The 27,481-nt window shown below is 45.3% G+C and overlaps 1 protein-coding gene across 1 annotated transcript; it reads right to left on the bottom strand.

Annotated features, from left to right (window-relative positions):
* Window positions 1-233: 233 nt before the first annotated feature.
* LOC136624916 (glutathione S-transferase omega-1-like) lies at window positions 234-26,677 on the bottom strand. Its single transcript, XM_066598832.1, has 7 exons — window positions 26,589-26,677; window positions 26,433-26,492; window positions 18,079-18,187; window positions 17,620-17,842; window positions 15,930-16,031; window positions 3,683-3,789; window positions 234-482 (listed from the first exon to the last, which is right to left on the bottom strand). The coding sequence occupies exons 2-7, from the start codon at window positions 26,461-26,463 to the stop codon at window positions 326-328; spliced, it is 729 nt and encodes a 242-aa protein (XP_066454929.1). The 5' UTR covers window positions 26,464-26,492; window positions 26,589-26,677; the 3' UTR covers window positions 234-325.
* Window positions 26,678-27,481: the final 804 nt, after the last annotated feature.

Consider the following 27,481-nt stretch of genomic DNA (forward strand, 5'->3'; position numbering starts at 1 on the left):
TAGCGAGTATACTCGCTCATCTTTACCTACGAGCCTTTAGCTACACCCCTGAATGCAAGTAATACAAGGCTACACTGTGAAGGGTTGTGGCTATTAAACAAACAATGACAAAGCGGTACTTGAAAATATTTTTTGCAAGGTTTTCCCACCATTTTCACCAGTCTGCTTAGTTGATCACTCATTTAGTTGCCATCTGCTATGCTGAAGTCACTATAGACAACACATTATGACAGTTTCTTGAAAAAACACTTTTTATTCACAGTTTGAAAGGTTTTAGGACACAGGCAATGGTATTGAAGCCGAGATCACACAGTTATTGATGGGTTTAGTCAAGGCCATAATCAGCCGCATCTATACTGCCCTGAAGATATAGAGAGATAAAGCCTGAATACACATCTGGCTCCGTAAAGGTCTCTTTCACAGCTGGGTCCTGCAGCATAAGTTTGATCCAGGCTTCGATACGTGGCGTCTTCTCCTGGTACCTAAATAAGAAAAGACCAGTTATTTTTAGGTTTTTCCACTTTTTTCACATTATAAATCATTAGAAAAAAATTTATATATATATATTTTTTTTATTTTTATTTTTTGCATCGCTGCATTCAGAGACCAGACTTTTTTTTTAATCTTTCCATGGACAAAGCTATGTGAGGGCTTGCTTTTTGTATGATGAGCTGTAGTTGTGTTTTCCGATATATATGACTTTTTAAACACTTTTATGATCAGGTGTATTTGCCTTAGTTTGGGGGCAAAATGAACAGGAAAAGCATTTTGATTCATTTTTTTTAAATAGCATTTAATGTGCAGGATAAAAATGAGTTGAATTTATCCTATGGCAATTAGGGATCTAGTAATGCTAAATGAGGGTTTTTCTTATTCATTTTTTAAACAAGAAAAGGGAAAAGTGTGCAAAAAAAGTGATTTTTTTATTTTGTTTTTACTTTTTTTAAAACGTAGATCTTTTAACTATTTTTCTTTTACCTCATTGCTCAGAGAATACACAGCAGTACTTTTGTACTGCAGTGTAATTTCTTTATTCATTTACATTGAAAGCCATGTCAGACTTGAAGGTCATTGACTGATGTCCAGGTGCCATGGCAACTCCTTGGTCCTCCCAGATTTCATAGTGGAGGAATGATGATGTAACAAATGGAGCGCCATCTCTCAGCTCCCTTAACTCTGCATATGCCACTATCAGCACCAATCACAGAACATATGAAATTAACGACGGCAATTGGGGTTTTCTCTGATCCCCACCATTGCAGCAGGGCTCCAGTTTTGGATCACACCAAACTTCTGCTGCAGATAGTATTCACCATAAAGTAACAATTCTGGAACATCTTATTTTTAGAATTCTACATTGTGCCGTTCCTCTTTTAATCCTTCTGAAAATGTATAAATTGACAGCTGGGCATTACCGTTTACCTTGTCAAGAAGGCATGTCTCTATATAAGGGGATTTTACTATGCCCTAGGCCTCATGCACACGGGGCAAATTGAGCAGCGGATTCTGCGCTTGTCAACAGGCGTGGGCGATCGCTGCTCAATGTGCTCATAGATGTGTGTGGAGATTCCTCTCTCCACACACACCAGCAGATTTTATTTGTGGCCGCTACGTGCCGAAATAAAATTGCAGCGCGCTCTATTTTCCTGTCAACTGAAGTCAACCGCAGCTGTCACTGTGGACGTGCCGCGGATCCGCGGGACAGCAGGAGATTAAAGAAAGGCACTGCGCATGCGCCGGCAGGCATGCCCGGACGCATCCGCCATGCTGAAGAAAGAAGATCCAACCATGACGAAGGAGACCCGCGCTGGATTCGGAGAGGTAAGAACCTGTCTTTTAATGCCCATGTCTTTGGTCACGCACGGATTCCGCTGCGGGATTCAGCAGCGGAATCCGTGCATGCCCGTGTGCATGAGGCCCTGCGGTCTTATTTGCTTGTGTTGTGGTACAAAAAGCAATGTTTTCTAGTGTTAGTACGCTTGTGTTAATGTGTGATTTTCAGTGTAAGAATTTACTATTGATACATTTACTACCTCCAAGTGCTGAGTGAAATCTCAGGATGGTGCTGGGTGCAAGTTATTTTATGGTCAATACAAGCATAAGGCTGGGTTCCCACAGGGTGGAATCCCACCAGAAATCTCGCAGTTTAGCCGCAGCGAAAAAACTCGAGATTTCTGCCGGGAAAGCGCTGCTTCAAAACCTGCGGCACTTAGCCACGGGCTTTGGAGCGGCTTGGCCGCATGCTTTTCTGTTGCGGCCAGCGCTCCCATAGAGGCCGCAACAGAAAAAAAAATTGACATGCTGCAGCTGGGGGAATCCGCGCCCAGCGCCGGCTTCTGCCGGCTTTGCCGCGATGGACTGGCCATCCCGTGTGGATGAGATTTTTGACAAATCTCGTCCACGTGACCGAATAAACCCAGGATTAGCGGCCGCAGGCGGATTTGCTGCAGCAAAATTCCGAACGGAATTTCCGTGGCAAGTCCACTCCGTGTGAACTCAGCCTAATAGTTTCAGAAAACAAGCAGCACCTCCAAAGTTGTGGGAAGCAATAAGATACAATCACTTCTAACTACCTGGTGGTGAAATCAACAGTGAGTACTCGATACTTGTCTGATGCAAGCGCCATACTCTATTAGTACAAGTTGGGGCTGATGTGGTGAATCTAAAGGGATCCTTTAACACATTTTTGCTAAATAAATTCTTCTAAATTCTCAAATTTTGGTAACTGCCTAACAGCAGCAGCTCAATTCACACACTGAATGACCCCTCTGTTAGAGACACCGGCCTTTTTAATTGTAGCTTTTCTGTTGGGACTTACCCCCGTGATCCAGGAGTGCAAAGTAAAATCAAGTGAACAAGTTTTCCATTCATTAGTTTCAGTGCAAATCTACAATAGATTGAGAAAATCTAGCGATGTGAATGAATGTCAACGAGGTCTGGTCATCGGTGCTAGACTAGCAAGGGCCAGGATTTCATTCACTGCCAACTTTGTGGGATTTTTTTATGCAACGGTATGAAGAGTATAAGAAGGGTGTGATCAAGGAAAAACATCTAATGAAAGAGATCCTGTAGATGGAAAGAACTCAACGACAAAAGGGGTCAGAGGAGGATGTCAAGAGTGGTTGATATGAACAGGTGGTGCATAGTCAAGTAAATTGCTGCCAAACACTACACTGGTGCTCCAACGAACGTGTCTAAAAGCACAACTTGACATGGAAGGAGAACAGCGACAGACAACCAGTTTGAGGGTCATTGCTGTCTAAGAGAAATAGAAATGCCAAACATCCAGTTGGCAAAAGAGCACAAAAAATTGATCACTGAGTAGTAAAAAAGCATCTCATGGTCAGTTGAATCCAGATTTATGTTGCACCAGGCTGATGGGAGGGCCAGAAAGTGGTGCAAGCAGAGTGAATCGATGAACCCTTTCTGTCTGATGTCAACAGATCAGGTTAGTGGAGATGGAGTAGTGGTGTAGGGAAGGTTTTTTATTTTGGCACGCCTGGGGACCTCTGAAACATTTGGATGGATGCCACAACAAATTTCTGCAGCTCTAAAGTCCAAATGTGGTCCAACATGTCATTAAATTGGTCTCTCTAGGAAACTGTCCATTCAGTGTATCATACTGTAACAATACACAGGATGTAGTATACAAATCATAGCAAAGAGATATTTTCTCTCTTACTCTGTGAAATCACATAAATGGAGCCATTCAAACCAGGGCCAGATCATGTAATCTAGCATAGAAATGGAATCTCCTCCGAAGTAAGGGGTGTTCTTCTTGGCCAGTTCCTGTAAATTAAAAAAAGATGGAGTAGAAATGTTATAAAATGAAAAAGCAATAGGATAAGATCCAGATAAAAATGACTAACATGTTTTAGAGAATCTGTTCACATGTGTGTCATAGCTTGCAGTCAACAGCCTCTAGGTCTACCATGGCTTGTCATAGGCAGAAATAGTGATAATACCCTGCATTACAAAAGTCCTGTAGTGCATTATCTGAGCGATCTTGAAATCACAGGTTCAAGTCCCCTATGAGGACATAGAAAAGGTAAAAAAAATGGATGCAGGAATACAAAAAAAGTTTTTATTGGGCCAAAGGGTACAAACCTAAAAACTTAACCCCTTCCAATCCACTGTCTGACGTCTAAAGACATTCTGATTGAAGGCTGTACAGCTCCGATGTCGGAAGACGTCCAGCAGGGTACTCTTACTGTATATTACTGGCCTCTCTGTTGTTGGGGGGCCTCTCCGGCATGTCACATGCTGCAGTGCAGGCTCTAGCCAGCAGATGGCGCCATTGTATAATGGCAGAAAGCGAAAGCCCCCTAGGAAACCCTGAATCCAAAATTGGATTGCAAAGGGTTAAAGGGGTTGTCCCGCAAACGACCTGTGTGGCGCGAGCACGCTGGAGTGGCCCCATTCAAAGGGACAGAAGAGGCAGACTGCGCAAGCGCGTCTAATCAAGGAGAAGGATTTGGCCGGCGCCAGGGAGACGGAGACGCCAACACAGGGGGGGACCCCCTGTAGGCAAGTATATAACTTCTGTATGGCCAATATCTAATGCACGATGTATATTACAAAGTGCATTTATATGGCCATACAGAAGTGTTTAACCTTTCTTTATTTTGCGGGACAACCCCTTTAAGTTTACTTACTGGTTTTCCATGAGCCCATGACAGCACCAGTTAGAGACCGCCTCCCTTCCAGACAGGAAACAGGAACCTCCCAAATCTTTTTAAAGACAGGCTGTCAGGGCTCACACTCGGGACCTCCTGCACTCCAGTTAGCAGCTCTCTCCGCTGAGCCATCCGGCCCTTGGACATCTCCTCTGCTAACATCTAGCAATGATTTTGTGGTTCCTGGTATGTTGCCCTATTCTGACTCTGCCTCTGTTCCTGACTAGGCTCACTATGAAAGCCTGGCCCTGCCACTTCCTCAACGCTTTTTTATTATGCTCCACAGCCTTAATCAAGCTCCATTATCACCCAGCTTCTCTGAAAACAACTTGAGACCTTCCGTTATTGACATCTGGCTTTCCTCTTGACAATGTTACCCGCCTCCTCCTTTGTATTGTGACTTGAGACCTTCTGTTATCGACTCCTAGCTTTCCTCCTGACAATTCTACCTGCTTCCTCCTGTGTACTGCGACCTGAGACCACTTGTTGCCGACTCCTGGTTCTCCCCCTGATTACTCTCTGGACCTGCACAGCTGCTACACCCTCGGCTCCAACCTGGCACTGAAAATGCTACATTGGCACACCTTTCACCTCCTCGGTTCTTTAACAAGAACCATGGACTACTTGAGGCCTAGCTCTTCTTATTTACATTTATACTTAACAATTGCTACATTTTATTACATAAAGTTAAACTTAAATACAGCAGTATGGGGGAAAATTTGAGGTGCTGTCATTGGTTCATGGATAACAGATTACCGGTAAGTAACCTTATGTTTCCCTTACACCCATAACAGCACCAGTAAATGATTAAACTGGAGAAATAATTAGGGAGGGTTGATAGCCTGAAGTAAAATTCTACTTATGGCTAATAACTCATTGGATTGAAGAAGGACTAATTAAGAAACTCCAAAACTGACTTGAAGCCTTGAAGTATTGACACTACCTTTTGATGATGAAAACTGCCAACCAAATAGATGTTCTAAATTACAGAATATATAACAGCTTTTTAGACCCCATTGTACTCGTTCCTCTATTAGAGCCAGCTAGACCATACAGATCCTGGAGCGCACATATATCCTTCCTCTTAAATTTTTCATTCATGAAGCGTTAAGGCAAAAGTAGAATTCAATTGCTTATGCAGGGTGATTCTACTCACTGGACTGGCTGGAGATCTTCTCAGAAAGTGTTCTTTTCCTCTCCCAGCTGCCCAGCTCCAATTAGTGGTTACTAGGCACCGCCCTGAGCAGTACATATTGGAACTCCATCTGATGAAAGCACCACAAATCTCCAGACCAGGTGCAACAACCCAGGGAGTAACCCACCACCACTGAGGGGTTCTTCCACAACTGTAGGAGAAGTAACCCTTCAGAGCTAGTTCACCATAATAGAGACTCATCGCTTATGTGCCTCACTCCTTTGGAACAAATCCCCTACGGTAAATTTGTGAAGTTGCGGGAAAAAAACTAAATAAGTACTGGATGTTTTGTCTGAATCTCCCAATGGTTCAATGAGGTTTTAGAAAAAAAAATAAAATTTAAAGGAAGAAAAAGATTTTTTGTTTCTTCCACATCTACTGTTCTGATCCACATCTACTGTTCTGATTTGGTACAGCTGTTTACCTGTTGTTCACATGGAAACTTTATGATGTCATGGTTACTTCAGGGGAACCGAGGAATACAATATGTATACACATAGAGGAGTGTTAGATTCTCTGCAGACTGCATACACTGATGTCCCTCTGCAGAATGTGCCACCCCTGCCACTCTCCTTAATTTTTACCCTTAAAGGTAGTGCCCCTTTTTATTCAAATTTACCCCCAGACTGGAGGTTGCAGCCTCTTCTTAGCCTTAAAGGCATGCTCCATCCCTGGAGTCCATGGCCGCTTTCTTATGTACTCTACAGCCTTTCAGTATATGCACACAGAGGTCAGTTATATTCTCCTCAGTATATACACACAGAGGTCAGTTATATTCTCCTCAGTATATACACACAGAGGTCAGTTAGATTCTCCTAAGTATACAGACATAGAGATGAGGTAGATTCTCCTCAGTGCATACATATAAAGGCAAGGCAGATTCTCCTCAGTGTACAAATCCTTTCCCTGGGCCTTATGATTTCTGAGAAAAAAAGCTATCTCATGTATCATGGATTTTCGCATAGTCTTTCATAGCTTAGAATTCAATATTGAAGTTGCGACCCCTTTACTTTTCCTATTTAGGTCCTAAAGAATGGTTGTGCCAAATTTCAAGTTTGTGCAGTACAGATGTGTAATATTAGTTACATTACATGAAGGGGGCTCTTACTTTCACGCTTAGAATTGAATAATCAAGTTACGACCCATTTACATTTCCTATTTAGGAGCTAAAGAATGGTTGTGCCAAATTTCAAGCTTGTACAACATTGGGAAGTTGGAGAACTAAAGTAGGCACATTACACAGGGGGTCCCTTACTTTTGCGTTTAGAATTGAATAATCAAGTTGTGACCCCTTTACTTTTCCTATTTAGGACCTAAAGAATAGTTGTGCCAAATGTGTGCAATACAGATGTGTGTTATTAATTATATTACATAGGGGGTCATTTACTTTCGAGAATTGAATAAACAAGTTGTGATCACTTTATATTTCCTACTCAGGATCAAAACAATGGTCCTGCCAAATTTCACGTTTGTACCACACCGGGAAGTTAGAGAATTAAATTAGGTACATTACATAGGGGTGCACTTACTTTTGCACTTAAAATTGAATAATCAGGTTGCAACCCCATTACGTTTCCTATTTCGGACTTAAAGAATGGACGTGCCAAATTTCAAGTTTGTACGACACCGGGAAGTTAAAGAATTACATCAGGTACATAACATAGGGGGTAACCAGGAAGTTAGAGAATCAGTTTGTCAGTCAGTCAGTCAGTCAGTGAGGGCTTCCGACTTTATATATATAGATTTATATATATAATAATAATAATCGTTATTTATATAGCACCAACATATTCCGCAGCACTTATATTATGATATATTTTTAATCATACACATGTATATATATATATATATATATATATATATAATTTTTATTTTTTTTAACCTTTTCATCTAACCATCGAGTGTTTGTTATTATACACCATCCAGTTTTATTACTTTCATTAAGCATTAAGAATTTTCCCCTGATGTGGTTTCTCATGAGAGATTTTTGTCCCAATTGAGTATACCAGTCATTTCCAATTCTTTATTTCACATCATTCCAAATACTAAATATAGAGACTTTACCAAACTTAGATTTATTTTATAGTTACTAGTTGCACATTTACTTTTGGATATATGCATCTTTAATTTTTACCTTTGAATTGTTCTTTTACTTTTTATTAATGTTTTATAATTCCTACAGATTCACCATTTACCTTTTATGTACTGTCGTGGGGTGCATGCGTCCATAGGCGCCAATGGCCCCTTCACCACATGACACTCCCGAGTGGTTACATGACCGGGGTACCATATGAAGCGTTTCTGGGTTAAAGCCGAATGACTAGCATCACACTTATGGCATTGGTCCTATTGGTGTCGCTGCATGTCCAGGCTTGTGCATGATAACATAGTAGTCGGCCATGTGACCAATGTATCGTGGCTGCCTGCCACGCAGCTTGCATTATTGCGGGATTTTTCGTGGGTGCTCTGGGTTTTATATCAATGAGATCCCAAAACTTCAGACCACTAGGAGTATCTCCATATATAACTGGGGAGGGATAATGTTATTCCCCCCTTCCATCACCTTTGCACTTCACCTCTCTCTTCCTTTTCCCTTCCATTGTCACTTTCCACTAAACAAAAGCTATATAACCTATACAATGAGCTTGCGTTGCATTCTACACACACATGTATTGCCACTACATTATGTCTGTCTAGATGTTTCTGTTATATTTGAATAAAGAAAAAATTGGAGTTCCTTGGCTCATTAAGCACCTACTTAGACTTAGAGGGGTCCTATCCTTGAACGGACTCCTCTACGAAGTAAGTGGAGCATTTACATACATATTTATTTTCCTACTGTTAACATCCATCAACTAGGAGTGCGATGATTTTATTATCATTTTGTTGTGTTTATTCGACCTAGGTAATTCTTCATCCTGTGGGTTCCCCTCTTTGATGCTCTCCAGGGATTGGTGTATTGGATACATAACTAGGCCTTCCTGAACCAGCAGTGTGGATACCTGTCACTTGACCGGCGTTCCACACCAGGTCACCGATATACGTTGTCCTCATGTGCAGGGGGGGAGGATGGAAGAGCCAGGAGCAGGAACTGAGCTCCCGCCCCCTCTCTGCCTCCTCTCTGCCCCTCTGCACTATTTGCAATGAAAGGAGGTGGGATGGGGTGGGGCTAAGTTTTGAGAATTAGCCCTGCCCCCGTTCTGCCTCTCCCCATTGCAAATAGTGCAGAGGGGCAGAGAGGTGGTAGAGAGGGGGCGGGAGCTCAGTTCCTGCTCCTGGCTCTTCCATCCCCCCCCCCCCTGCACATGAGGATGACGTATATCGGCTCGGCGTGAAAACCGAGCCGATATACGTTCGTGGGAATGCAGCCTACAACTGTTAATTTGATAAAACCTCCATTGATTGGAGCACTTTCCAAAACGTATTATTGTTTTAACGCCACAACAGGGTCGCTAACAAACCAGATTCAATAGTTGCACGCAAAACATAATTAATAGAGATGAGCGAACGTACTCGTCCGAGCTTGATATTCGTGCGAATATTAGGGTGTTTGGGATGCTCGTTACTCGTAACGAGCACCACGCGGTGTTCCGGTTACTTTCAGTTTCCTCTCTGAGACGTTAGCGCGCTTTTCTGGCCAATTGAAAGACAGGGAAGGCATTACAACTTCCCCCTGTGACGTTCAAGCCCTATACCACCCCCTGCTGTGAGTGGCTGGGGCGATCAGATGTCACCCGAGTATAAAAGTCGGCCCCTCCCGCGGCTCGCCACACATGCCTTGTGACTTAGCTGAGGGAAAGTACTATCGTGCTGGTGCTGCTGTAGGGAGAGCGTTAGGAGTCAGTGTAGGCTTCAAGAACCCCAACGGCCCTTCTCAGGGCCACATCTACTAGTGTGCAGTACTGTGTTAGCACAGTATTTTTTTTTTTTTTGTCCAAAATTGGATCTGCAGAGCATTGCGCCCAGCAATAGGGACAGAAGTGGGGGTTAGGCAGGGATAGTGTTAGGAGTTAGTGTAGGCTTCAAGAACCCCAACGGTCCTTTCTAGGGCCACTTCTATCTGTGTGCAGTACTGTCCAGGCTGCTGTTAGCAGTGTTGCATTTTTTTTTCTTTTCTCAAAACCGGCTGTGCAGAGCATTGCACCCGGCATTAATACTACAGGGATAGAATTGTGTAGGCAGGGCCAGAAGACATTTATTATTCAATGAATACACGCAGTGGGGTCTTCCCTTTGCTAAAAAGGAAAAAAATTATATTTGGCCTGCCTGTGTCAGTCCTAAGGTCTGCGTGTACGTGTGTGCTGCGTGTACAACGTACAAAAATCTGACGCAACCAGCTACGCTTTACTGCAGCCTAGCGCCATTGTGTATCCTGACTTGCAAATACCTGCTCTGCTAGAGTTAATAACTCTGCTACACTATACTTGTGTGACACTTTTTGAGGGCCACACCACAGATATTAAACTTCTTGTTCATTGAATACACGCAGTGGGGTCTTCCGTTTGCAAAAAAGCGAAAACATTATATTTGGCCTGCAGGCTTGCGCCAATTTATTTCCTGCCTGGGAAATCAAATCACTGGTAATACAGCATGCTGAGGGGTAGGGGTAAGCCTAGTGGACGTGGACTTGGACGTGGCCGAGGACGCGGAGGGCCAAGTGAGGGTGTGGGCACAGGCCGAGCTCCTGATCCAGGTGTGTCGCAGCCGACTGCTGCGCGATTAGGAGAGAGGCACGTTTCTGGCGTCCCCACATTCATCGCCCAATTAATGGGTCCACGCGGGAGACCTTTATTAGAAAATGAGCAGTGTGAGCAGGTCCTGTCCTGGATGGCAGAAAGTGCTTCGAGCAAGCTATCATCCACCCACAGTTCTGCGCCGTCCAGTGCTGCAAATCCGAATCCTCTGTCTGCTGCTCCTCCTTCCTCCCAGCCTCCTCACTCCACTACAATGACACCTGCTGAGGAGCGGGAACACTCCCAGGAACTGTTCTCGGGCCCCTGCTTAGATTGGGCAGCAGCGGTTCCTCTCCCACCAGAGGAGTTGATCGTCACTGATGCCCAACCACTCGAAAGTTCCCGGGGTCCGGGGGAAGAGGCTGGGGACTTACGCCAACTGTCTCAAGAAGTTTCTGTGGGTGAGGAGGACGATGACGATGAGACACAGTTGTCTTGCAGTGAGGTAGTAGTAAGGGCAGTAAGTCCGAGGGAGCAGCGCACAGAGGATTCGGAGGAAGAGCAGCAGGACGATGAGGTGACTGACCCCACCTGGTGTGCAACGCCTACTCAGGACAGGTCTTCAGAGGGGGAGGCAAGGGCATCAGCAGGGCAGGTTGCAAGAGGCAGTGCGGTGGCCAGGGGTAGAAGCAGGGCCAGACCGAATAATCCACCAAGTGTTTCCCAAAGCACACCCTCGCGCCATGCCACCCTGCAGAGGCCGAGGTGCTCTAAGGTCTGGCAGTTTTTCACAGAGACGCCTGACGACCGACGAACAGTGGTGTGCAACCTTTGTCGCGCCAAGATCAGCCGGGGAGCCACCACCAACAGCCTCACCACCACCAGCATGCGCAGACATATGATGGCCAAGCACCCCACAAGGTGGGACGAAGGCCGTTCACCGCCTCCGGTTTGCACCGCTGCCTCTCCCCCTGTGCCCCAACCTGCCACTGAGATACAACCTCCCTCTCAGGACACAGGCACAACCGTCTCATGGCCTGCACCCACACCCTCACCTCCGCTGTCCTCGGCCCCATCCACCAATGTCTCGCACCGCACAGTCCAGCCGTCGCTAGCGCAAGTGTTGGAGCGCAAGCGCAAGTACGCCGCCACGCACCCGCACGCTCAATCGTTAACCGTCCACATAGCCAAATTTATCAGCCTTGTGATGCTGCCATATAGGGTTGTGGAAACGGAGTCCTTCAAAGCTATGATGGCGGCGGCGGCCCCGCGCTACTCAGTTCCCAGTCGCCACTACTTTTCCCGATGTGCCGTCCCAGCCCTGCACGACCACATCTCCCGCAACATTGTACACGCCCTCACCAATGCGGTTAGTGGCAAGGTCCACTTAACAATGGACACGTGGACAAGCACAGGCGGGCAGGGCCACTACATCTCCCTGACGGCACATTGGGTGAATTTAGTGGAGGCTGGGACAGAGTCAGAGCCCGGGACCGCTCACGTCCTACCCACCCCCAGAATTGCGGGCCCCAGCTCGGTGGTGGTATCTGCGGCGGTGTATGCCTCGTCCACTAAACCACCCTCCTCCTCCTCCTCAACCTCTGTCTCGCAATCTAGATGTGTCAGCAGCAGCAGGACGTCGCCAGCAGTTGGTGTCGCGCGGCGTGGCAGCACAGCGGTGGGCAAGCGTCAGCAGGCCGTGCTGAAACTACTCAGCTTAGGAGATAGGAGGCACACGGCCCACGAACTGCTGCAGGGTCTGACAGAGCAGACCGACCGTTGGCTTGCGCCGCTGAGCCTCCAACCGGGCATGGTCGTGTGTGACAACGGCCGTAACCTGGTGGCGGCTCTGCAGCTCGGCAGCCTCACGCACGTGCCATGCCTGGCCCACGTCTTTAATTTGGTGGTTCAGCGCTTTCTGAAAAGCTACCCACGCTTGTCAGACCTGCTCGTAAAGGTGCGCCGGCTCTGCGCACATTTCCGCAAGTCCCACACGGACGCTGCCACCCTGCGCACCCTGCAACATCGGTTTAATCTGCCAGTGCACCGACTGCTGTGCGACGTGCCCACACGGTGGAACTCTACGCTCCACATGTTGGCTAGGCTCTATGAGCAGCGTAGAGCTATAGTGGAATACCAACTCCAACATGGGCGGCGCAGTGGGAGTCAGCCTCCTAAATTCTTTTCAGAAGAGTGGGCCTGGTTGGCAGACATCTGCCAGGTCCTTCGAAACTTTGATCAGTCTACCCAGGTGGTGAGCGGCGATGCTGCAATCATTAGCGTCACCATTCCTCTGCTATGCATCTTGAGAAGTTCCCTGCAAACCATAAAGGCAGCCGCTTTGCGCTCGGAAACAGAGCCGGGGGAAGACAGTATGTCGCTGGATAGTCAGAGCACCCTCCTGTCTATATCTCAGCGCGTTCAGGAGGATGAGGATGAGGAGGATGAGGAGGAGGGGGAAGAGACAGCTTGGCCCACTGCTGACGGTACCCATGCTGGTTGCCTGTCATCATTTCAGCGTGTATGGCCTGAGGAGGAGGAGGAGGAGGAGGAGGAGGATCCTGAAAGTGATCTTCCTAGTGAAGACAGCCATGTGTTGCGTACAGGTACCCTGGCACACATGGCTGACTTCATGTTAGGATGCCTTTCTCGTGACCCTCGCATTCAACGCATTCTGGCCACTACGGATTACTGGGTGTACACACTGCTCGACCCACGCTATAAGGAGAACCTTCCCAGTCTCATTCCCGAAGAGGAAAGGGGTTCGAGAGTGTTGCTATACCACAGGACCCTGGCGGACAAGCTGATGGTAAAATTCCCATCTGACAGCGCTAGTGGCAGAAGGCGCAGTTCCGAGGGCCATGTAGCAGGGGAGGTGCGTAGATCGAGCAGCATGTACAGCCCAGACAGTGCAACAGTCTTTAAGGGCCTGGACAGCTTTATGGCTCCCCAGCAAGACTGTGTCACCGCTCCCCAGTCAAGGCTGAGTCGGCGGGAGCACTGTAAAAGGATGGTGAGGGAGTACGTAGCCGATCGCACAACCATCCTCGGTGACGCCTCTGCCCCCTACAACTACTGGGTGTCGAAGCTGGACACGTGGCCTGAACTAGCGCTGTATGCCCTGGAGGTGCTTGCCTGTCCTGCGGCTAGCGTCTTGTCGGAGAGGGTGTTTAGTGCGGCTGGGGGAATCATCACAGATAAGCGTACCCGCCTGTCAACCGACAGTGCCGACAGGCTTACACTCATCAAGATGAACAAAGCCTGGATTTCCCCAGACTTCTCTTCTCCACCAGCGGACAGCAGCGATACGTAAGCAATACGTAGGCTGCACCCGCGGATGGAAGCTACGTTCTCTCTCACCATCCAAAACGGGGACATTTCTGCTTCATCAATCTGTGTCTAATATTCCTCCTCCTCCTCCTCCTGCTCCTCCTCCTGAAACCTCACGTAATCACGCTGAACGGGCAATTTTTCTTAGGGCCACAAGGCTCACTCTTAATTTTTCTAAACAATTTTTAGATGTTTCAATGCTCTGAAAAGCGTTGGAACTTTAACTTGAACCAATTTTTCATTAAACTGGGCTGCCTCCAGGCCTAGTTACCACTTAAGCCACATTACATTAACCAAAGCGATTAATGGGTTTCACCTGCCCTCTTGGTTGGCCATGGCCAATTTTTTTCAGGTACATTAGTACTGTTGATACAGCAATTTTTGTGGGCCCTCGCCTACAGTGTAATCAAATAAATTTTTAGCCCACCTGCATTAAGCACGACATTACTACCTCAGCTGTGTTGGGCAATGCAATGGGATATTTCTATGTACCGCCGGTGGCTTCCTGGCACCCACCCATGCTGTGGGTCCACAGGGAATTATAAATGCATCTGTTTCCACTTGTAAAGAACCCCAGTCAGACTGGGGCATGCAGTGTGGGCCGAAGCCCACCTGCATTAAGCACGACATTACTACCTCAGCTGTGTTGGGCAATGCAATGGGATATTTCTATGTACCGCCGGTGGGTTCCAGGGAGCCACCCATGCTGTAGGTGCACACGGAGTTTTTACTACATGTGTCCACTTGTAAAGAACCCCAGTCTGACTGGGGCGTGCAGTGTGGGCCGAAGCCCACCTGCATTAAGCACGACATTACTACCTCAGCTGTGTTGGGCAATGCAATGGGATATTTCTATGTACCGCCGGTGGGTTCCAGGGAGCCACCCATGCTGTAGGTGCACACGGAGTTTTTACTACATGTGTCCACTTGTAAAGAACCCCAGTCTGACTGGGGCATGCAGTGTGGGCCGAAGCCCACTTGCATTAAGCACGACATTACTACCTCAGCTGTGTTGGGCAATGCAATGGGATATTTTTATGTACCGCCGGTGGGTTCCAGGGAGCCACCCATGCTGTGGGTCCACAGGGACTTCACAATAGGGAGTTGTACCTGCCTGTGTCTATGAATTAAAAACCGCGGTCTGACTGGGGCATGCAGACACCTTGACAGAATGAATAGTGTGTGGCACATAGGTTCCCCATTGCTATGCCCACGTGTGCAGCTCCTGATGGCGGTGGCACAAGATTATATTTCTCATTGCTTCTGTACAGCATTGTGGGCTATCGCCCCGCCCCTTTTAAAGAGGGTCGCTGCCTAGCCGTGCCAACCCTCTGCAGTGTGTGCCTGCGGTTCCTCGTCATGGCAGACGCACTTCTAAATAGACATGAGGGTGGTGTGGCATGAGGGCAGCTGAAGGCTGCGCAGGGACACTTTGGTGTGCGCTGTGGGGGGGAGGGGGGGCGGTTGGGCAGCATGTAACCCAGGAGAAGTGGCAGTGGAGTGTCATGCAGGCAGTGATTGTGCTTTGTTGGAGGTAGTGTGGTGCTTAGCTAAGGTATGCCATGCTAATGAGGGCTTTTCAGAAGTAAAAGTTTTTGGGAGGGGGGGGGGCCCACTCTTGCCGCTATTGTGGCTTAATAGTGGGACCTGTGAACTTGAGATGCAGCCCAACATGTAGCCCCTCGCCTGCCCTATCCGTTGCTGTGTCGTTCCCATCACTTTCTTGAATTGCCCAGATTTTCACACAAGGAAACCTTAGCGAGCATCGGCGAAATACAAAAATGCTCGGGTCGCCCATTGACTTCAATGGGGTTCGTTACTCGAAACGAACCCTCGAGCATCGCGAAAAGTTCGTCCCGAATAACGAGCACCCGAGCATTTTGGTGCTCGCTCATCTCTAATAATTAACTTTAATATTTCCCTCAATAGACAAGGCTGATTCTTTCATTCCTTCCACCTACCGAGCTCATCATACTTTATAATTATGAACGGAACAGACATTTTATGGTCTTACATGTCACAAAGATATCCAGCTTAACAATTATAAGACGTTACCTCTTCAAATATTTGAAATTTCTCAAAAAGCTTTGACTGTAACTCAGTGATATCCTCATTTTTATTCTTGGCTCGCAGGATCGTAATCATTATGGACGCAACCTGTAGTAAAACAGACAGATGTTATACAGTTGGACTTTTTGTATGTGTGCAATTATATTAGAAATCACGGGCATAACTATAGTGGTTGCGGAAGGGGTGGTTGCACCCGGGCCCAGAAGCCTTCAGGGGGACCATAAGGTCTCTCTTCCCCATATGAGTCAAGCAATATAAATGAAGCATTATATTGAGGATCCCTGTTGTTGGTTTTGCATGGGGCCCATCAGCTGCAAGTTTCACCTTGAGTCACTCTAGTTATTTAGACAGCATGTAAGTCTCTGTTCACATCTACCATTTTGTCATCAATAGTATTTTCGTGGAATGGCTAATAAAATGGCTGCCTTTGGGGGAAGAGATCAAGTTAGAAACAACCTCTTAAAAAAACACATTTTAATTTGGATTTTCACACTTATTAGTCTACGATTAAACAATCAACAGTGGTGGCACTCATCTGGTATAAGCTTATTTGGTAGGCAAAATGGCAGACTCTTACAATAGCACAACTAAGATGGTCCAATGGAGAATAATGCATCATTTCGAAACGCTTCCATATCTTATGCCATTTTTATGTAGTATGTTTTTTGTTGTTGGAATAAACGGTTTCATAAAATATACTATTGCCTTGGATTGAAATACTGTTACATGTACTGCTGGGATCTGTAGTTCTAAGCTTTGTAGTCGCACAGCCCTCACAGGGTTAATTGATTGAGCTGGGTGGGTGTGGTACTTCCTGCTAGCCAATCTCCTGGGTCTGTGCTCACATATAAACCCAGCTCCTGGTCAGTCTCTGTCTGGTGTTCAGGGTGATCAGTCATGAATCCTTGTTTGTTGAAGTTTGTTGTGTGACCTGCTATCTGTGTTCTGTTGCAGCTTGCTGTGTGATCTGTGCCTTGCAGTTCATGTCCATTTGTATGTTTATTTTGTGTCAGTTTGGTCTGCTGAGTTTGTTTGCTATGTCTGCGCTAGGTTGGCCCCTAGAGCACTCTAGTAGATGTGTCTTGCTAGTGTAGGGACTGCAAGATACGAGGGGCCTTGTCGGGGCTTGCAGCTTAAGTTCATTGGCCAATGTACGAACTAACACCTCGCATTTATATTCAGCTTATCATCTGCTATTAGTGTTTGCATTGTGGTTGTGTATTCTGGCTCTGTGTGTCTTGTAGTTCAGTCCCTGTCATGTGGCATGTGACCGCGTTCTGTTCTGGTGTGTTGCTCCTAGGATCAGCTAGGGCCCAGATCCGAAGACCGCTGGGCTGGCCTTATTGGGGCAATGTGCGCACTTAGGTAGGGCCAGGTCAACCTCCCGTGTAGCACAGGGTCAGTTTGCATGAAACCCGTGTGCATACCTAGTCCTCTTTGGGTACGATTGTGTGGGCCCCGTGCTTAGTTTGCCCACAAGATCGTAACAAGATCCCTCTTTAACTATATCTTTTTGCAGGTCCTAACTTTGAGAAAACTAACATAATGATAGGTGCCAAGTAGCCTGTGACCACTCTCAAAGAATACACGCCTTGCAGCTCACTTGACACCAAAGTCGGACTTGTAAGTTTACCTAATACTCTTCCTACCAACTTGAAATCTCCAAAGTTCTCACCATTTTGAAATGTTCCAGAAGCATCTTCTGTTGTGCTTTTTCATAGGGATCCTCCGGGCTCAGCTTATTCCCAGGATAGGCTTCATCCAGGTAATCACAGATGATTGGAGATTCATAGATTATTTTACCATCATGGGTTTCTAGAGAAGGCACCAATCCCAGAGGACTCTTCTCAAAAAGCCATTCCGGCTTGCTCTTTGTATTAATGTTAACGACTTCATGTCTGGACAGAACAAAAGAACCAGTCAGTAAAGGAAAATCAATCATGCTTCTAATCACGTGTGTCGGGTCACCGAGAAGTCAGAATAGAAGAATATATTGAGAAAGTAAGTTCTAATTCCTCCCTGGTTTCTCCTCCATTTTCACCTTGAGGTCAGAGAATATTGTAATAGCTTAATAACAATAAAAAAACACTAAAACAAACTTGTAGTTTACATTATTCATAAATAAGAAGCCTACTTGATTCCTTTGAAAATCAAGACAAGCCGGACTCTTCGGACATAAGGGGATAATCTCATGCTATAGAGTCGAATTACACCTTCTGGTACCGGCCCTGGGGCTGGGCTGCCTGAAACAAAATGTATTCATTTAGTACACAGATAACAGAAAAGTAGATCATACAAAAGTCTAGAGACGGAACCCAAGCGACAACTGCAATTATGACCTATAAATTTGCCTTTATAAGTTGTCATTTCCTTTCATCCTCACAAAATAAACCAGTTTAGTTATTTTTCAAGTCTATGGGTGAAAAAACCCACAATGTCCTAAAATACATGCAAACAGATTAACTGTGACCTCTGAGATAATATCAGAGTTCATGCTTGCAGATGTGATAATGATCTATACACTTAGTGGGAGCAGAATCCACCTACTGGGTATTGCACCAAACCAGCCTTACAACAAGTGGTTCAATAATACAAATTATTTGATCCCATATTATCTCCCTATCCAACTAAAACTTTTAATAGAGAGCAGTCTTCTGTGGCCATTTGCTAGATGAGATGCTCCATGCAACTAAAGTTACAATCCCCAAACCGAGTAAATCATTAGATGCCCCAGCTAACTTTAGACCATTATCTTTGCTCAATTGTGGCGCTAAAATGTATTCAAAATGACGTCTTGCTGTCCTTCCTGATATAATTCGTAATGACCTGGTTGGATTTATGAAAGGGACATAAGCCCTGGATGCCACCAGAATGATAAATTTAATTGCAGATTCGGGCGCTCTTGATTGCCTTCACTGCACCTTAGGTTTGATGCGGAGAAGGAATTGAGCAAGCTCCACTTAGGCTGCATGTCCACGGGCGTGATTCCGCCGGTGATAAATCGCTGGCAAATCCCGCTGTCTGAAGTTTTCCATAGCATTGCTATGGAAAGCGCAGGCGCAGCGTCCACGAGCGGAGAATCATAGCAATTCTCCGCAGCATGCTGCGATTTGCCGCATTTCTCTGCGGTGAGCCTATCTGTCAGATAGGCTCAGAGCGGAGAACCGTCAGCTGTCTCCTGCTCCCCGGCAACGGCTCCCGTGGCGGAGATCTGCCGTGGAATATCGCTACGCCCATGGACAGGCAGCCATAGGCTTTAGTTTTGCTACTCTTTACAAATATGGCTGCCACAGTGGTATTTTTAGAGCTGTCCATGCCCTATACTGTTCCCCTCTGCTAAGGAGCTTGTGGATGGAATCTTCTCCAAACCTTTTCAAATCCCCAATGCTGCGCTTCAAGGCTGTCCCTTGTCTGCTCTATTATTTTCCCTTATAATAGAGCCTCCGGCAGAAGCTATGAGATCAGATTGTAATGTTAACCCCTTAACGACCAGCCCATAGTGTTTTTACGTCCTCCCGAAGTGGGCCTTATTCTCTGAGGACGTAAAAACATGCTTCCTGCAGAGAATAATGCCCCTCGGGCTGTGGACGTGACAGCTCCATGCTGTTGGTGTCCGCAGGTAGCTGACAGCATGGAGCTGTCATCCCGGGCTGTTCGGAGCCCCCCCCGGCATTGCGATCGGCGCTATGCAATGGATAGCGCCGATCGCAAAAAAGTAAATAAAAGTGCAATAAAAGTTAAAGATTCAGCTGCTCTGATGGATCGGATCCATCGGAGCAGCTGAAATTACTCACCGAGGTCCGTCGCACGACTCCCAGCTGTCCCGATGCTCCGGGCACCGTAGCCGTCCTTCTGCGCATGCGCGCCTGGCGGCATTACATCAGCCGCATGCGCAGAAGGCCCGGCGGCACGGGAGACTTAAAATCTCCAGGCTCCCGGCTCCTATAGGTAGCCGGGAGGCAGGAGATGTCAGCGGGGACTGCGGTGAGCGGTCCCCGGTACCGCGATCGCCGTTATCCAATGGATAGTGGCGATCGCAAAAAAGTTTTAAAAAAGTGTAAAAAAAGAAAAGTTTCACCTCCCCTCATGGATCGGATCCATGAGGGGAGGTGAAAATACTCACCTCAGGTCCGCTGATGTCCTCCGGCCGGTGTCTGGACCCCCCGCTGGCTGCTGCGATGTGCCGATGCGGCGCCCATGCGCAGAAGCCGGCGAGCCCGGCAAATTCAAAATCTCCCTGCACCCGGCTGTCACAGATAGCCGAGTGCAGGGAGATATGACTGGGGACCGCTGTATGCGGTTTCCAGTCATATGATCACCGTTATCCATCAGATAACGGTGATCATATAAAGTTAAAAAGTAAAAAAAAAAAATAAAAGTTAAAAGTAAAAAAAAGTTTAAAAAGTTAAAGTTTCATCTCCCCTTATGGATCGTATCGGTAAGGGGGGATGAAATTACGTACCCAAGGTCCCGGATTTGTTCCCTGGTGGGATGTTGATCCGCGGATGTTACCCCAGCTTCGGCGCATGCGCCCGTCAGCATGATGGCGGACGCATGCGCAAAAGTGAAAGATTGCCCAAGAAATATAAAATCTCCCTGCTGCTGGCTACAAAAGGTAGCCAAGAGCCTGGAGATGTCACGGGGAGCCGCGGTATGCGGTTACTGGTCACGTGATCGCCGTTATCCAATGCATAATGGCGATCACGTAAAAGTTCTTTAAAAAGTGGCAGTTTCATTTCCCCTCACCGATGCGATCGGTGGGGGGAGATGAAACATCTTCTCGGAGGCTTCCGCATTTGAATCCAGATGCGATTATCCTCCATGGACCCTTCCGGCTGCTGCGCATGCGCCCGCCGGCAAAATGCCAGACACATTCGCAGGAGCCGGGGAGCCCAGGAAATGTTAAATCTCCTTGCTCCCAGCGACCAACGGTTGCTGAGTGCTTGGAGCAGTGACCGGTGGCCTCGCTGAGCGGTCCCCGGTCACATGATAAAGTAGCGAACTAACATTAGGCCGGTCACGCGTGACCGGAGAGGAATTACAGGTTCTGCATGCGCTTGATCAGCGGTAATCCACGGATCAATCGCATGCATTGGATTACACAATTCCCCCCAATTAGCGGGTCGGAATTACGTAATCCACTCGCAGAAACAGAACACAGCATGCTATATTTTACCACGAATATCTGCGACCTAGAGCCCTTTGTGCTCTATGACCGCGGATATACTCGCACCCCATATGCAAACACATTGTGTACGGGCTGCGGGTACCCGGGTCATCTGTAAGCGACGGCACGGGAAATATAAACAAAAAACCGCCTGTGTGAGTAGGCTGTTATGTGCAGTACATTACGCAACCGTAGGCAGGGTCACAGCCGGGCTCACAGCTGGAATCCGCTGCGGGCCTCCGCAAGCAGATTCCGCCTACGGCTACGTGAGCCCGGCGTTATTCAGACCGCTACCTGTAATCCGTAATTTACAAGAAGCCCCGAGAACGCTCGCCTTCCTGCAGTTCCAGGAGCAGCTTGTTGAGCGCCTTCTCTGTGAGACCGCTGCACCGCAGCAAGATTACAAAGCCTCACAGCGCCACTTTCTACACCCCATCCCCGCTGCTGAGGTTACGAAATACCCCCCAAAATACATGAGAGGAGGGGGGGGATACCCGCTTTTCTTGCCCCATGTGCCCAGCCCAACCAGCCTCCGTAATTACCCCTGTCTTCGGACATAAAACGCATTTATATTATTACCTTTATCTAATATTTAGGGAATGCCAAAAAATGGGGATGGCGGGGGGATTATTTTTAGGAAGTCAATTTTTTTTCCATATAAGTGGGCAATGGGGCCTTGAATTTATTCAGTTCTGCCCTGAAATCCAGCGGACATTCCCTCCATTATGGGCCTAGCCATGTGTCCTGTAAGTAGATTAGGGCCACAATGGGTATGTTTCTGAACAGGGGACAAACAGGGGTATCCATTTTGGGGTGAAAGTCTTCATTCCTATGTACACTGTACAAAAAAAACAGTTTTTAAATTGACAAAATTGCCAAACAAATGAAAATCGTAATTTTTTCCTTTTGCTTTGCTTAGATTCATTCAAATACTTTGGGGTCAAAATATGCAGTACACCCCTAGATGAATTTGTTAAGGGGTCTAGTTTTTAAAATGGGTCATTTGTGGGGATTCTCTATCGTTTTGGACGCTCAATGGCTCTACATGTGGGCAATGGGGACTGGAATTTATTCCGTTGTACCCTGAAATCCAACGGGTGCTCCTTCCATTATAGGCCTAGCTATGTTTCCTTTAAGTAGATTAGGGCCACAATGGGTATGTTTCTGAACACGGGACAAATGGGGGTATCCATTTTGGGGCGAAAGTCTTCATTCCTATGTACACTTTCCAAAAAAAACAGTTTTTAAATTGACACAATTGCCAAAAAAATGAAAATCGTAATTTTTTCCTTCTGCTTGGCTTAGATTCATTCAAAAACTGTGAAGTCAAAAAAGTCATTATACCCCTAGATAAATTCGTTAGGGGGTCTACTTTTCAAAATGGGGTCACTTGTGGGGGTTCTCCATAGTTTTGGTCACTCAATGGCTCTACAAGTGGGCAATGGGGCCTAAATCTCCTTCAAGCAAAATTTCTGTTCCGAAAGCCACCGATTGCTCCTTTCATTTTGGGCCCCATTGTGCATCCAAACGTAAGATTAGGGCCACAATGGGTATGTTTCTGAGCACAGGACAAACAGGGGTATCCATTCTGGGGTGCAAATCCTAATTTTCATGTGTACTATAGAAAAAAGTCCTGTCTTTAAAATGACATATTTGCAAAAATATGAAATTTTTGTTTTTCTCTTCTAAATTGCATTGACTCCTGAAAAAAAACTGTGGTGTTAAAATACTCATCACACCCCTCAGTGAATACGTTAAAGGGTGTAGTTTTTAAAATGGGGTCACTTGTGGGGGTATCTATCATTTTGGTCACTCAATGGCTCTACAAGTGGGCAATAGGGCCTAAATCTCCTTCAAGCAAAATTTCTGTTCCGAAAGCCACCGGTTGCTCCTTTCATTTTGGGCCCCATTGTGCATATAGACGTAATACTAGGGCCACAATGGGTATGTTTCTGTGCACAAGACAAACAGGGGTATCCATTTTGGGGTGCAAGTCTTCATTCATATATGTGTGGTACAAAAAAAACTGCTTTTGAAATGACAGAATTACCAAAAAATGAAAATCGTATTTTTTTTCCTTCGGCTTGGCTTAGATTCATTCAAAAACTGTGAAGTCAAAAAAGTCATCCTACCCCTAGATAAATTCGTTAAGGGGTCTACTTTTCAAAATGGGGTCACTTGTGGGCGTTCTCCATCGTTTTGGTCACTCAAGGGCTCTACAAGTGGGCAATGGGGACTAAATCTCCTTCAAGCAAAATTTCTGTTCCGAAAGCCACCGGTTGCTCCTTTCATTTTGGGCCCCATTGTGCATCCAGACATATGATTAGGGCCACAATGGGTATGTTTCTGAGCACGGGAGAAACAGGGGTATCCATTTTGGGGTGCAAGTCTTCATTCATATATGTGCTGTACAAAAAAACTGCTTTTAAAATGACAGAATTACCAAAAAAATGAAAATTGTAATTTTTTTCCTTCGGCTTGGCTTAGATTCATTCAAAAACTGTGATGTCAAAAAAGTCATTATACCCCTAGATAAATTCGTTAAGGGGTCTACTTTTCAAAATGGGGTCACTTGTGGGGGTTCTCCATAGTTTTGGTCACTCAATGGCTCTACAAGTGGGCAATGGGGCCTAAATCTCCTTCAAGCAAAATTTCTGTTCCGAAAGCCACCGATTGCTCCTTTCATTTTGGGCCCCATTGTGCATCCAAACATAAGATTAGGGCCACAATGGGTATGTTTCTGAGCACGGGACAAACAGGGGTATCCATTCTGGGGTGCAAATCCTAATTTTCATGTGTACTATAGAAAAAAGTCCTGTCTTTAAAATGACATATTTGCAAAATTATGAAATTTATGTTTTTCTCTTCTAAATTGCATTGACTCCTGAAAAAAAACTGTGGTGTTAAAATACTCATGACACCCCTCAGTGAATACGTTAAAGGGTGTAGTTTTTAAAATGGGGTCACTTGTGGGGGTATCTATCATTTTGACTCCTATGAGCCTTTCCAATCTTGGATTGGTGTAGGAAAACAAAGTGTTCCTCAAAATGCTGAAAAGTAATGTTACATTTGTACGTCTCCTAAATGGTTAAAAAAAAACGAAAGTTTTTCCAATGTGCGCCCAAAATAAAGTAAACGGATGGAAATATAAATCTTAGCAAAAATTTCTATATTATGTTTGCACATATTTGAGATATTGCAGTTGGAAATGTGAAAAAATGACGATTTTTTCAAAATTTTCCCAATTTTGGCGCTTTTAATAAATAAACACAAATTCTATAGGTCTTTTTTTTCCACCTAAATGAAGTACAACATGTGGCGATAAAACAATGTCAGAATCGCTTGGATATGCAAAACCTTTCTGGTCTTTTTCCATGCTAAAGTGACACGTGTCAGATTTGCAAAATTTGGCCTGGTCATTAAGGCGTAAACAGGCTTGGTCACTAAGGGGTTAAAGGTATCGTGGCAGGCCTCAAACAACACAAAATCAGCCTGCTCTCCTATTATAAACTTTATACTTTTAAGTCCCTGATCCTTGGCATTAATATTTTGAAAAACTCAAAGAGTCTATTCAGCTTGAATTCTCTTTTCACTGGCAGTAAGACAACATTCCATATCTAGTGATTAAACTCTGCTTCCCTCTAGCAAATACTGTTCCCACTAATGTTTTGCCTCTTCTGTCTACATAAATGGAACTTAAACTTCTCTCAAAAGACAAAATTTCCTGGGTTGGTCTTATTGTATTCTGTAAGATGCTAATACTTCCCAAAATTCTCTATTACTTTCGTACAATAACCCTATCCCCAACCTATATTAAGTAAATTCCCCCCCAAAATATCGAACTTCATCTGGAACAACAATAGACCCAGGGATGCTTTGTCTATTATTTACCTTCATCGTAAACAATGAGGTTTGGGTGTCCCAAATTTATGTTCCTACTATCATTCCACTGTTATCAATCAACTAAAAAATTGGGGCGCATGTTCCTCAGATTCCAGCTGGCCTTCCATAGAACGATATTTAAATGCTAGTAGATCATCCAAATTACTTCTACTTACACACGTTGACCTATTTAAATCCAAAGCTACATCCACCTGCCGTTCCGAAGGTGCTTTTCCTCCCTATGTTAGCTTCTATTCAGTCCTGGAAATTCTGTCAAGTTAAAGCTCAAAGTCTCACTGAAGGTCCTCTCCTATAGATGGTACTTAATTCCAGGTACACTTGTCAGATGTTCCACTAGTTCGAACAATCCTGGCTCCATATTCTACATGTTTTGGAGCCGCCCTTTTCTCTTTCCCTATTGGAAATACGTGTTGTCTCTAATATGAAGTATAACAGAGTGAATATCTCAAACAGCCCTGCAACACTACTGTTACTTCTTACTTCTAATTGGTTACCACCTCCTTTCCGAAGGCTGATATGTCATTCTCCTTTCTGCAAAATTGATTATAACTAGAAACTGGAAGTCTCCCATGTCTCCTCTATTATAGCTTTTATTTCTCTTGTTTTGGACCATAATACTAGTAACTCTCTAGGAACTACAATCACCCAAAACCATAATATCGAGATTATAGCCTAATTTGGGCATATCAGAATGGGTTTTAGAGCAATGGTATTGTAAAATCGGATTACCAATATTCCATCCTATTGGCAGCCACATATATTGGGATCAATTATCTTTCCCTTGGTTCTTTTATTAATTGACTATCCAACTTAAGGGGACTTTCACTCTTTTTATATAGTACCAGAGAGGTGTTATATATTTTTGGGTCTCCAGTAATCTGGGGACAACAGGGGATTATCCACCATCTACTACCCCTAGTCTGGAATCCACCCTCGCGGTCTACATAATCTCTACTCTTTGCTCCATTTTCCCGGACACAACCATTAGTTGGGGTCTGATATATGTTCGTCTGTTTGAGCCTTAGTATTTTAAGTTTATACAAATAAAGTTTAGTTTTAGAAGCACACGTCCTGTCTGTGAAGGGCTTTAAATCTTTGGATTGTGTCTGCCTCTGTGATTGGTATTTCTCTTGTTTTGGACCGTAATACTAGTAACTCTCTAGTCTTTTCTCTCTTTTCTCTCTAAAATTTTGAATTAGCATGTCCTACACACTGTATTGTTCCATATTTTATGTGTGCCAATGTATAATTTTCATACATTTGTACAAAAGTGCCTTTTAGCTTTTGTTTGTTACTTTATGAACAATTAAACAATCTTGTCTTTATAAGGAAGTAATATACACCCCTTAACCCTACAAAACCCAATATAACTTGAAAGCCCAAATTCTCAACACATTCCTTTACAATCTCACACTTACCTTTGACCAAACTCCTCTGTGATCGGCTCATTGCTGCAGATGGTCTGTCACTGGAGATCCCTGTATAAGACGCACAGAGTACATATATATACAGTATGTACACCAGTGTATACAGTGCAGCAGCTCAGTTTATATTGTATAAGCAGCCTGACGTACCAGATAGAAAGAAGCTGCTGGTCCTGCAGTCTGTATCTATGTGTCTATACCAGTTCTCTCCCCTACCAGCGAGAGATCCACAAGACACAGACAGCTCCTTTGGGTGGAGATCTGCACATGAATTATTATGTAACGGCCTCAAGCGGTTGAATGCAGCAGCAGTTTCATATAGTGAATATATATGTAATAGAGTCTGCGCTCAAAGGAGAAAAAAAGTAATATGCAATGAAAAAAAGAAGTACAATATAGATGGATTCACCTGTTGTGAGGCCCATCGGATGACAGGGCTCCACACCTACGGTCCAAGTTGGCCTTCGATAGTCACCACAGGCACATAATCCCATCAAATGCTGAATTATAGGGAGAGCAGCAATGGAAATATTCAGGGTTAGACGACCTCTGTCACAGAAAATGTCGTAGTCACAAAGTGAAAGAAAAAATATTCCTGCGCTTAAAGGTGCTTGAAGGTATAGTATAAAGAAGGACTTACTTCACAGGGGGACTTGGATGCCACCAGGTTCCCCCAATCCAGGTTTGCAGATTAAGATTCGCTAGATGTGATTTTCAATCGTTTATTCCGTATTAGTATGGGTACATATAGTAAGGATACATGCAAACAGATATACTCAACAAAAACATATCAATAAAAGTGGAATAGCCTGACAACGCATTTCGGGGTTTTGGTAACCTCTTTTTCAAGCTTAGTTTGGTAAAGCAAGTGCTTACTTTTATAGGGGTATTGTGAATCGGTCAGTGTTGAAGCAGGATCACCTGAAGCACATGGCATCATACGCTTACCTTTAAGCCTTACCAATCACTTATCAAATAAATAAATGACACAGACACCATTATTGGATAAATAAGGCCGTGGCATTTATTAAGGGGGTTATTAA

Source organism: Eleutherodactylus coqui, chromosome 4 (assembly GCF_035609145.1).
Source record: "Eleutherodactylus coqui strain aEleCoq1 chromosome 4, aEleCoq1.hap1, whole genome shotgun sequence".
In the NCBI taxonomy this organism is placed as follows: Eukaryota; Metazoa; Chordata; class Amphibia; order Anura; family Eleutherodactylidae; genus Eleutherodactylus; species Eleutherodactylus coqui.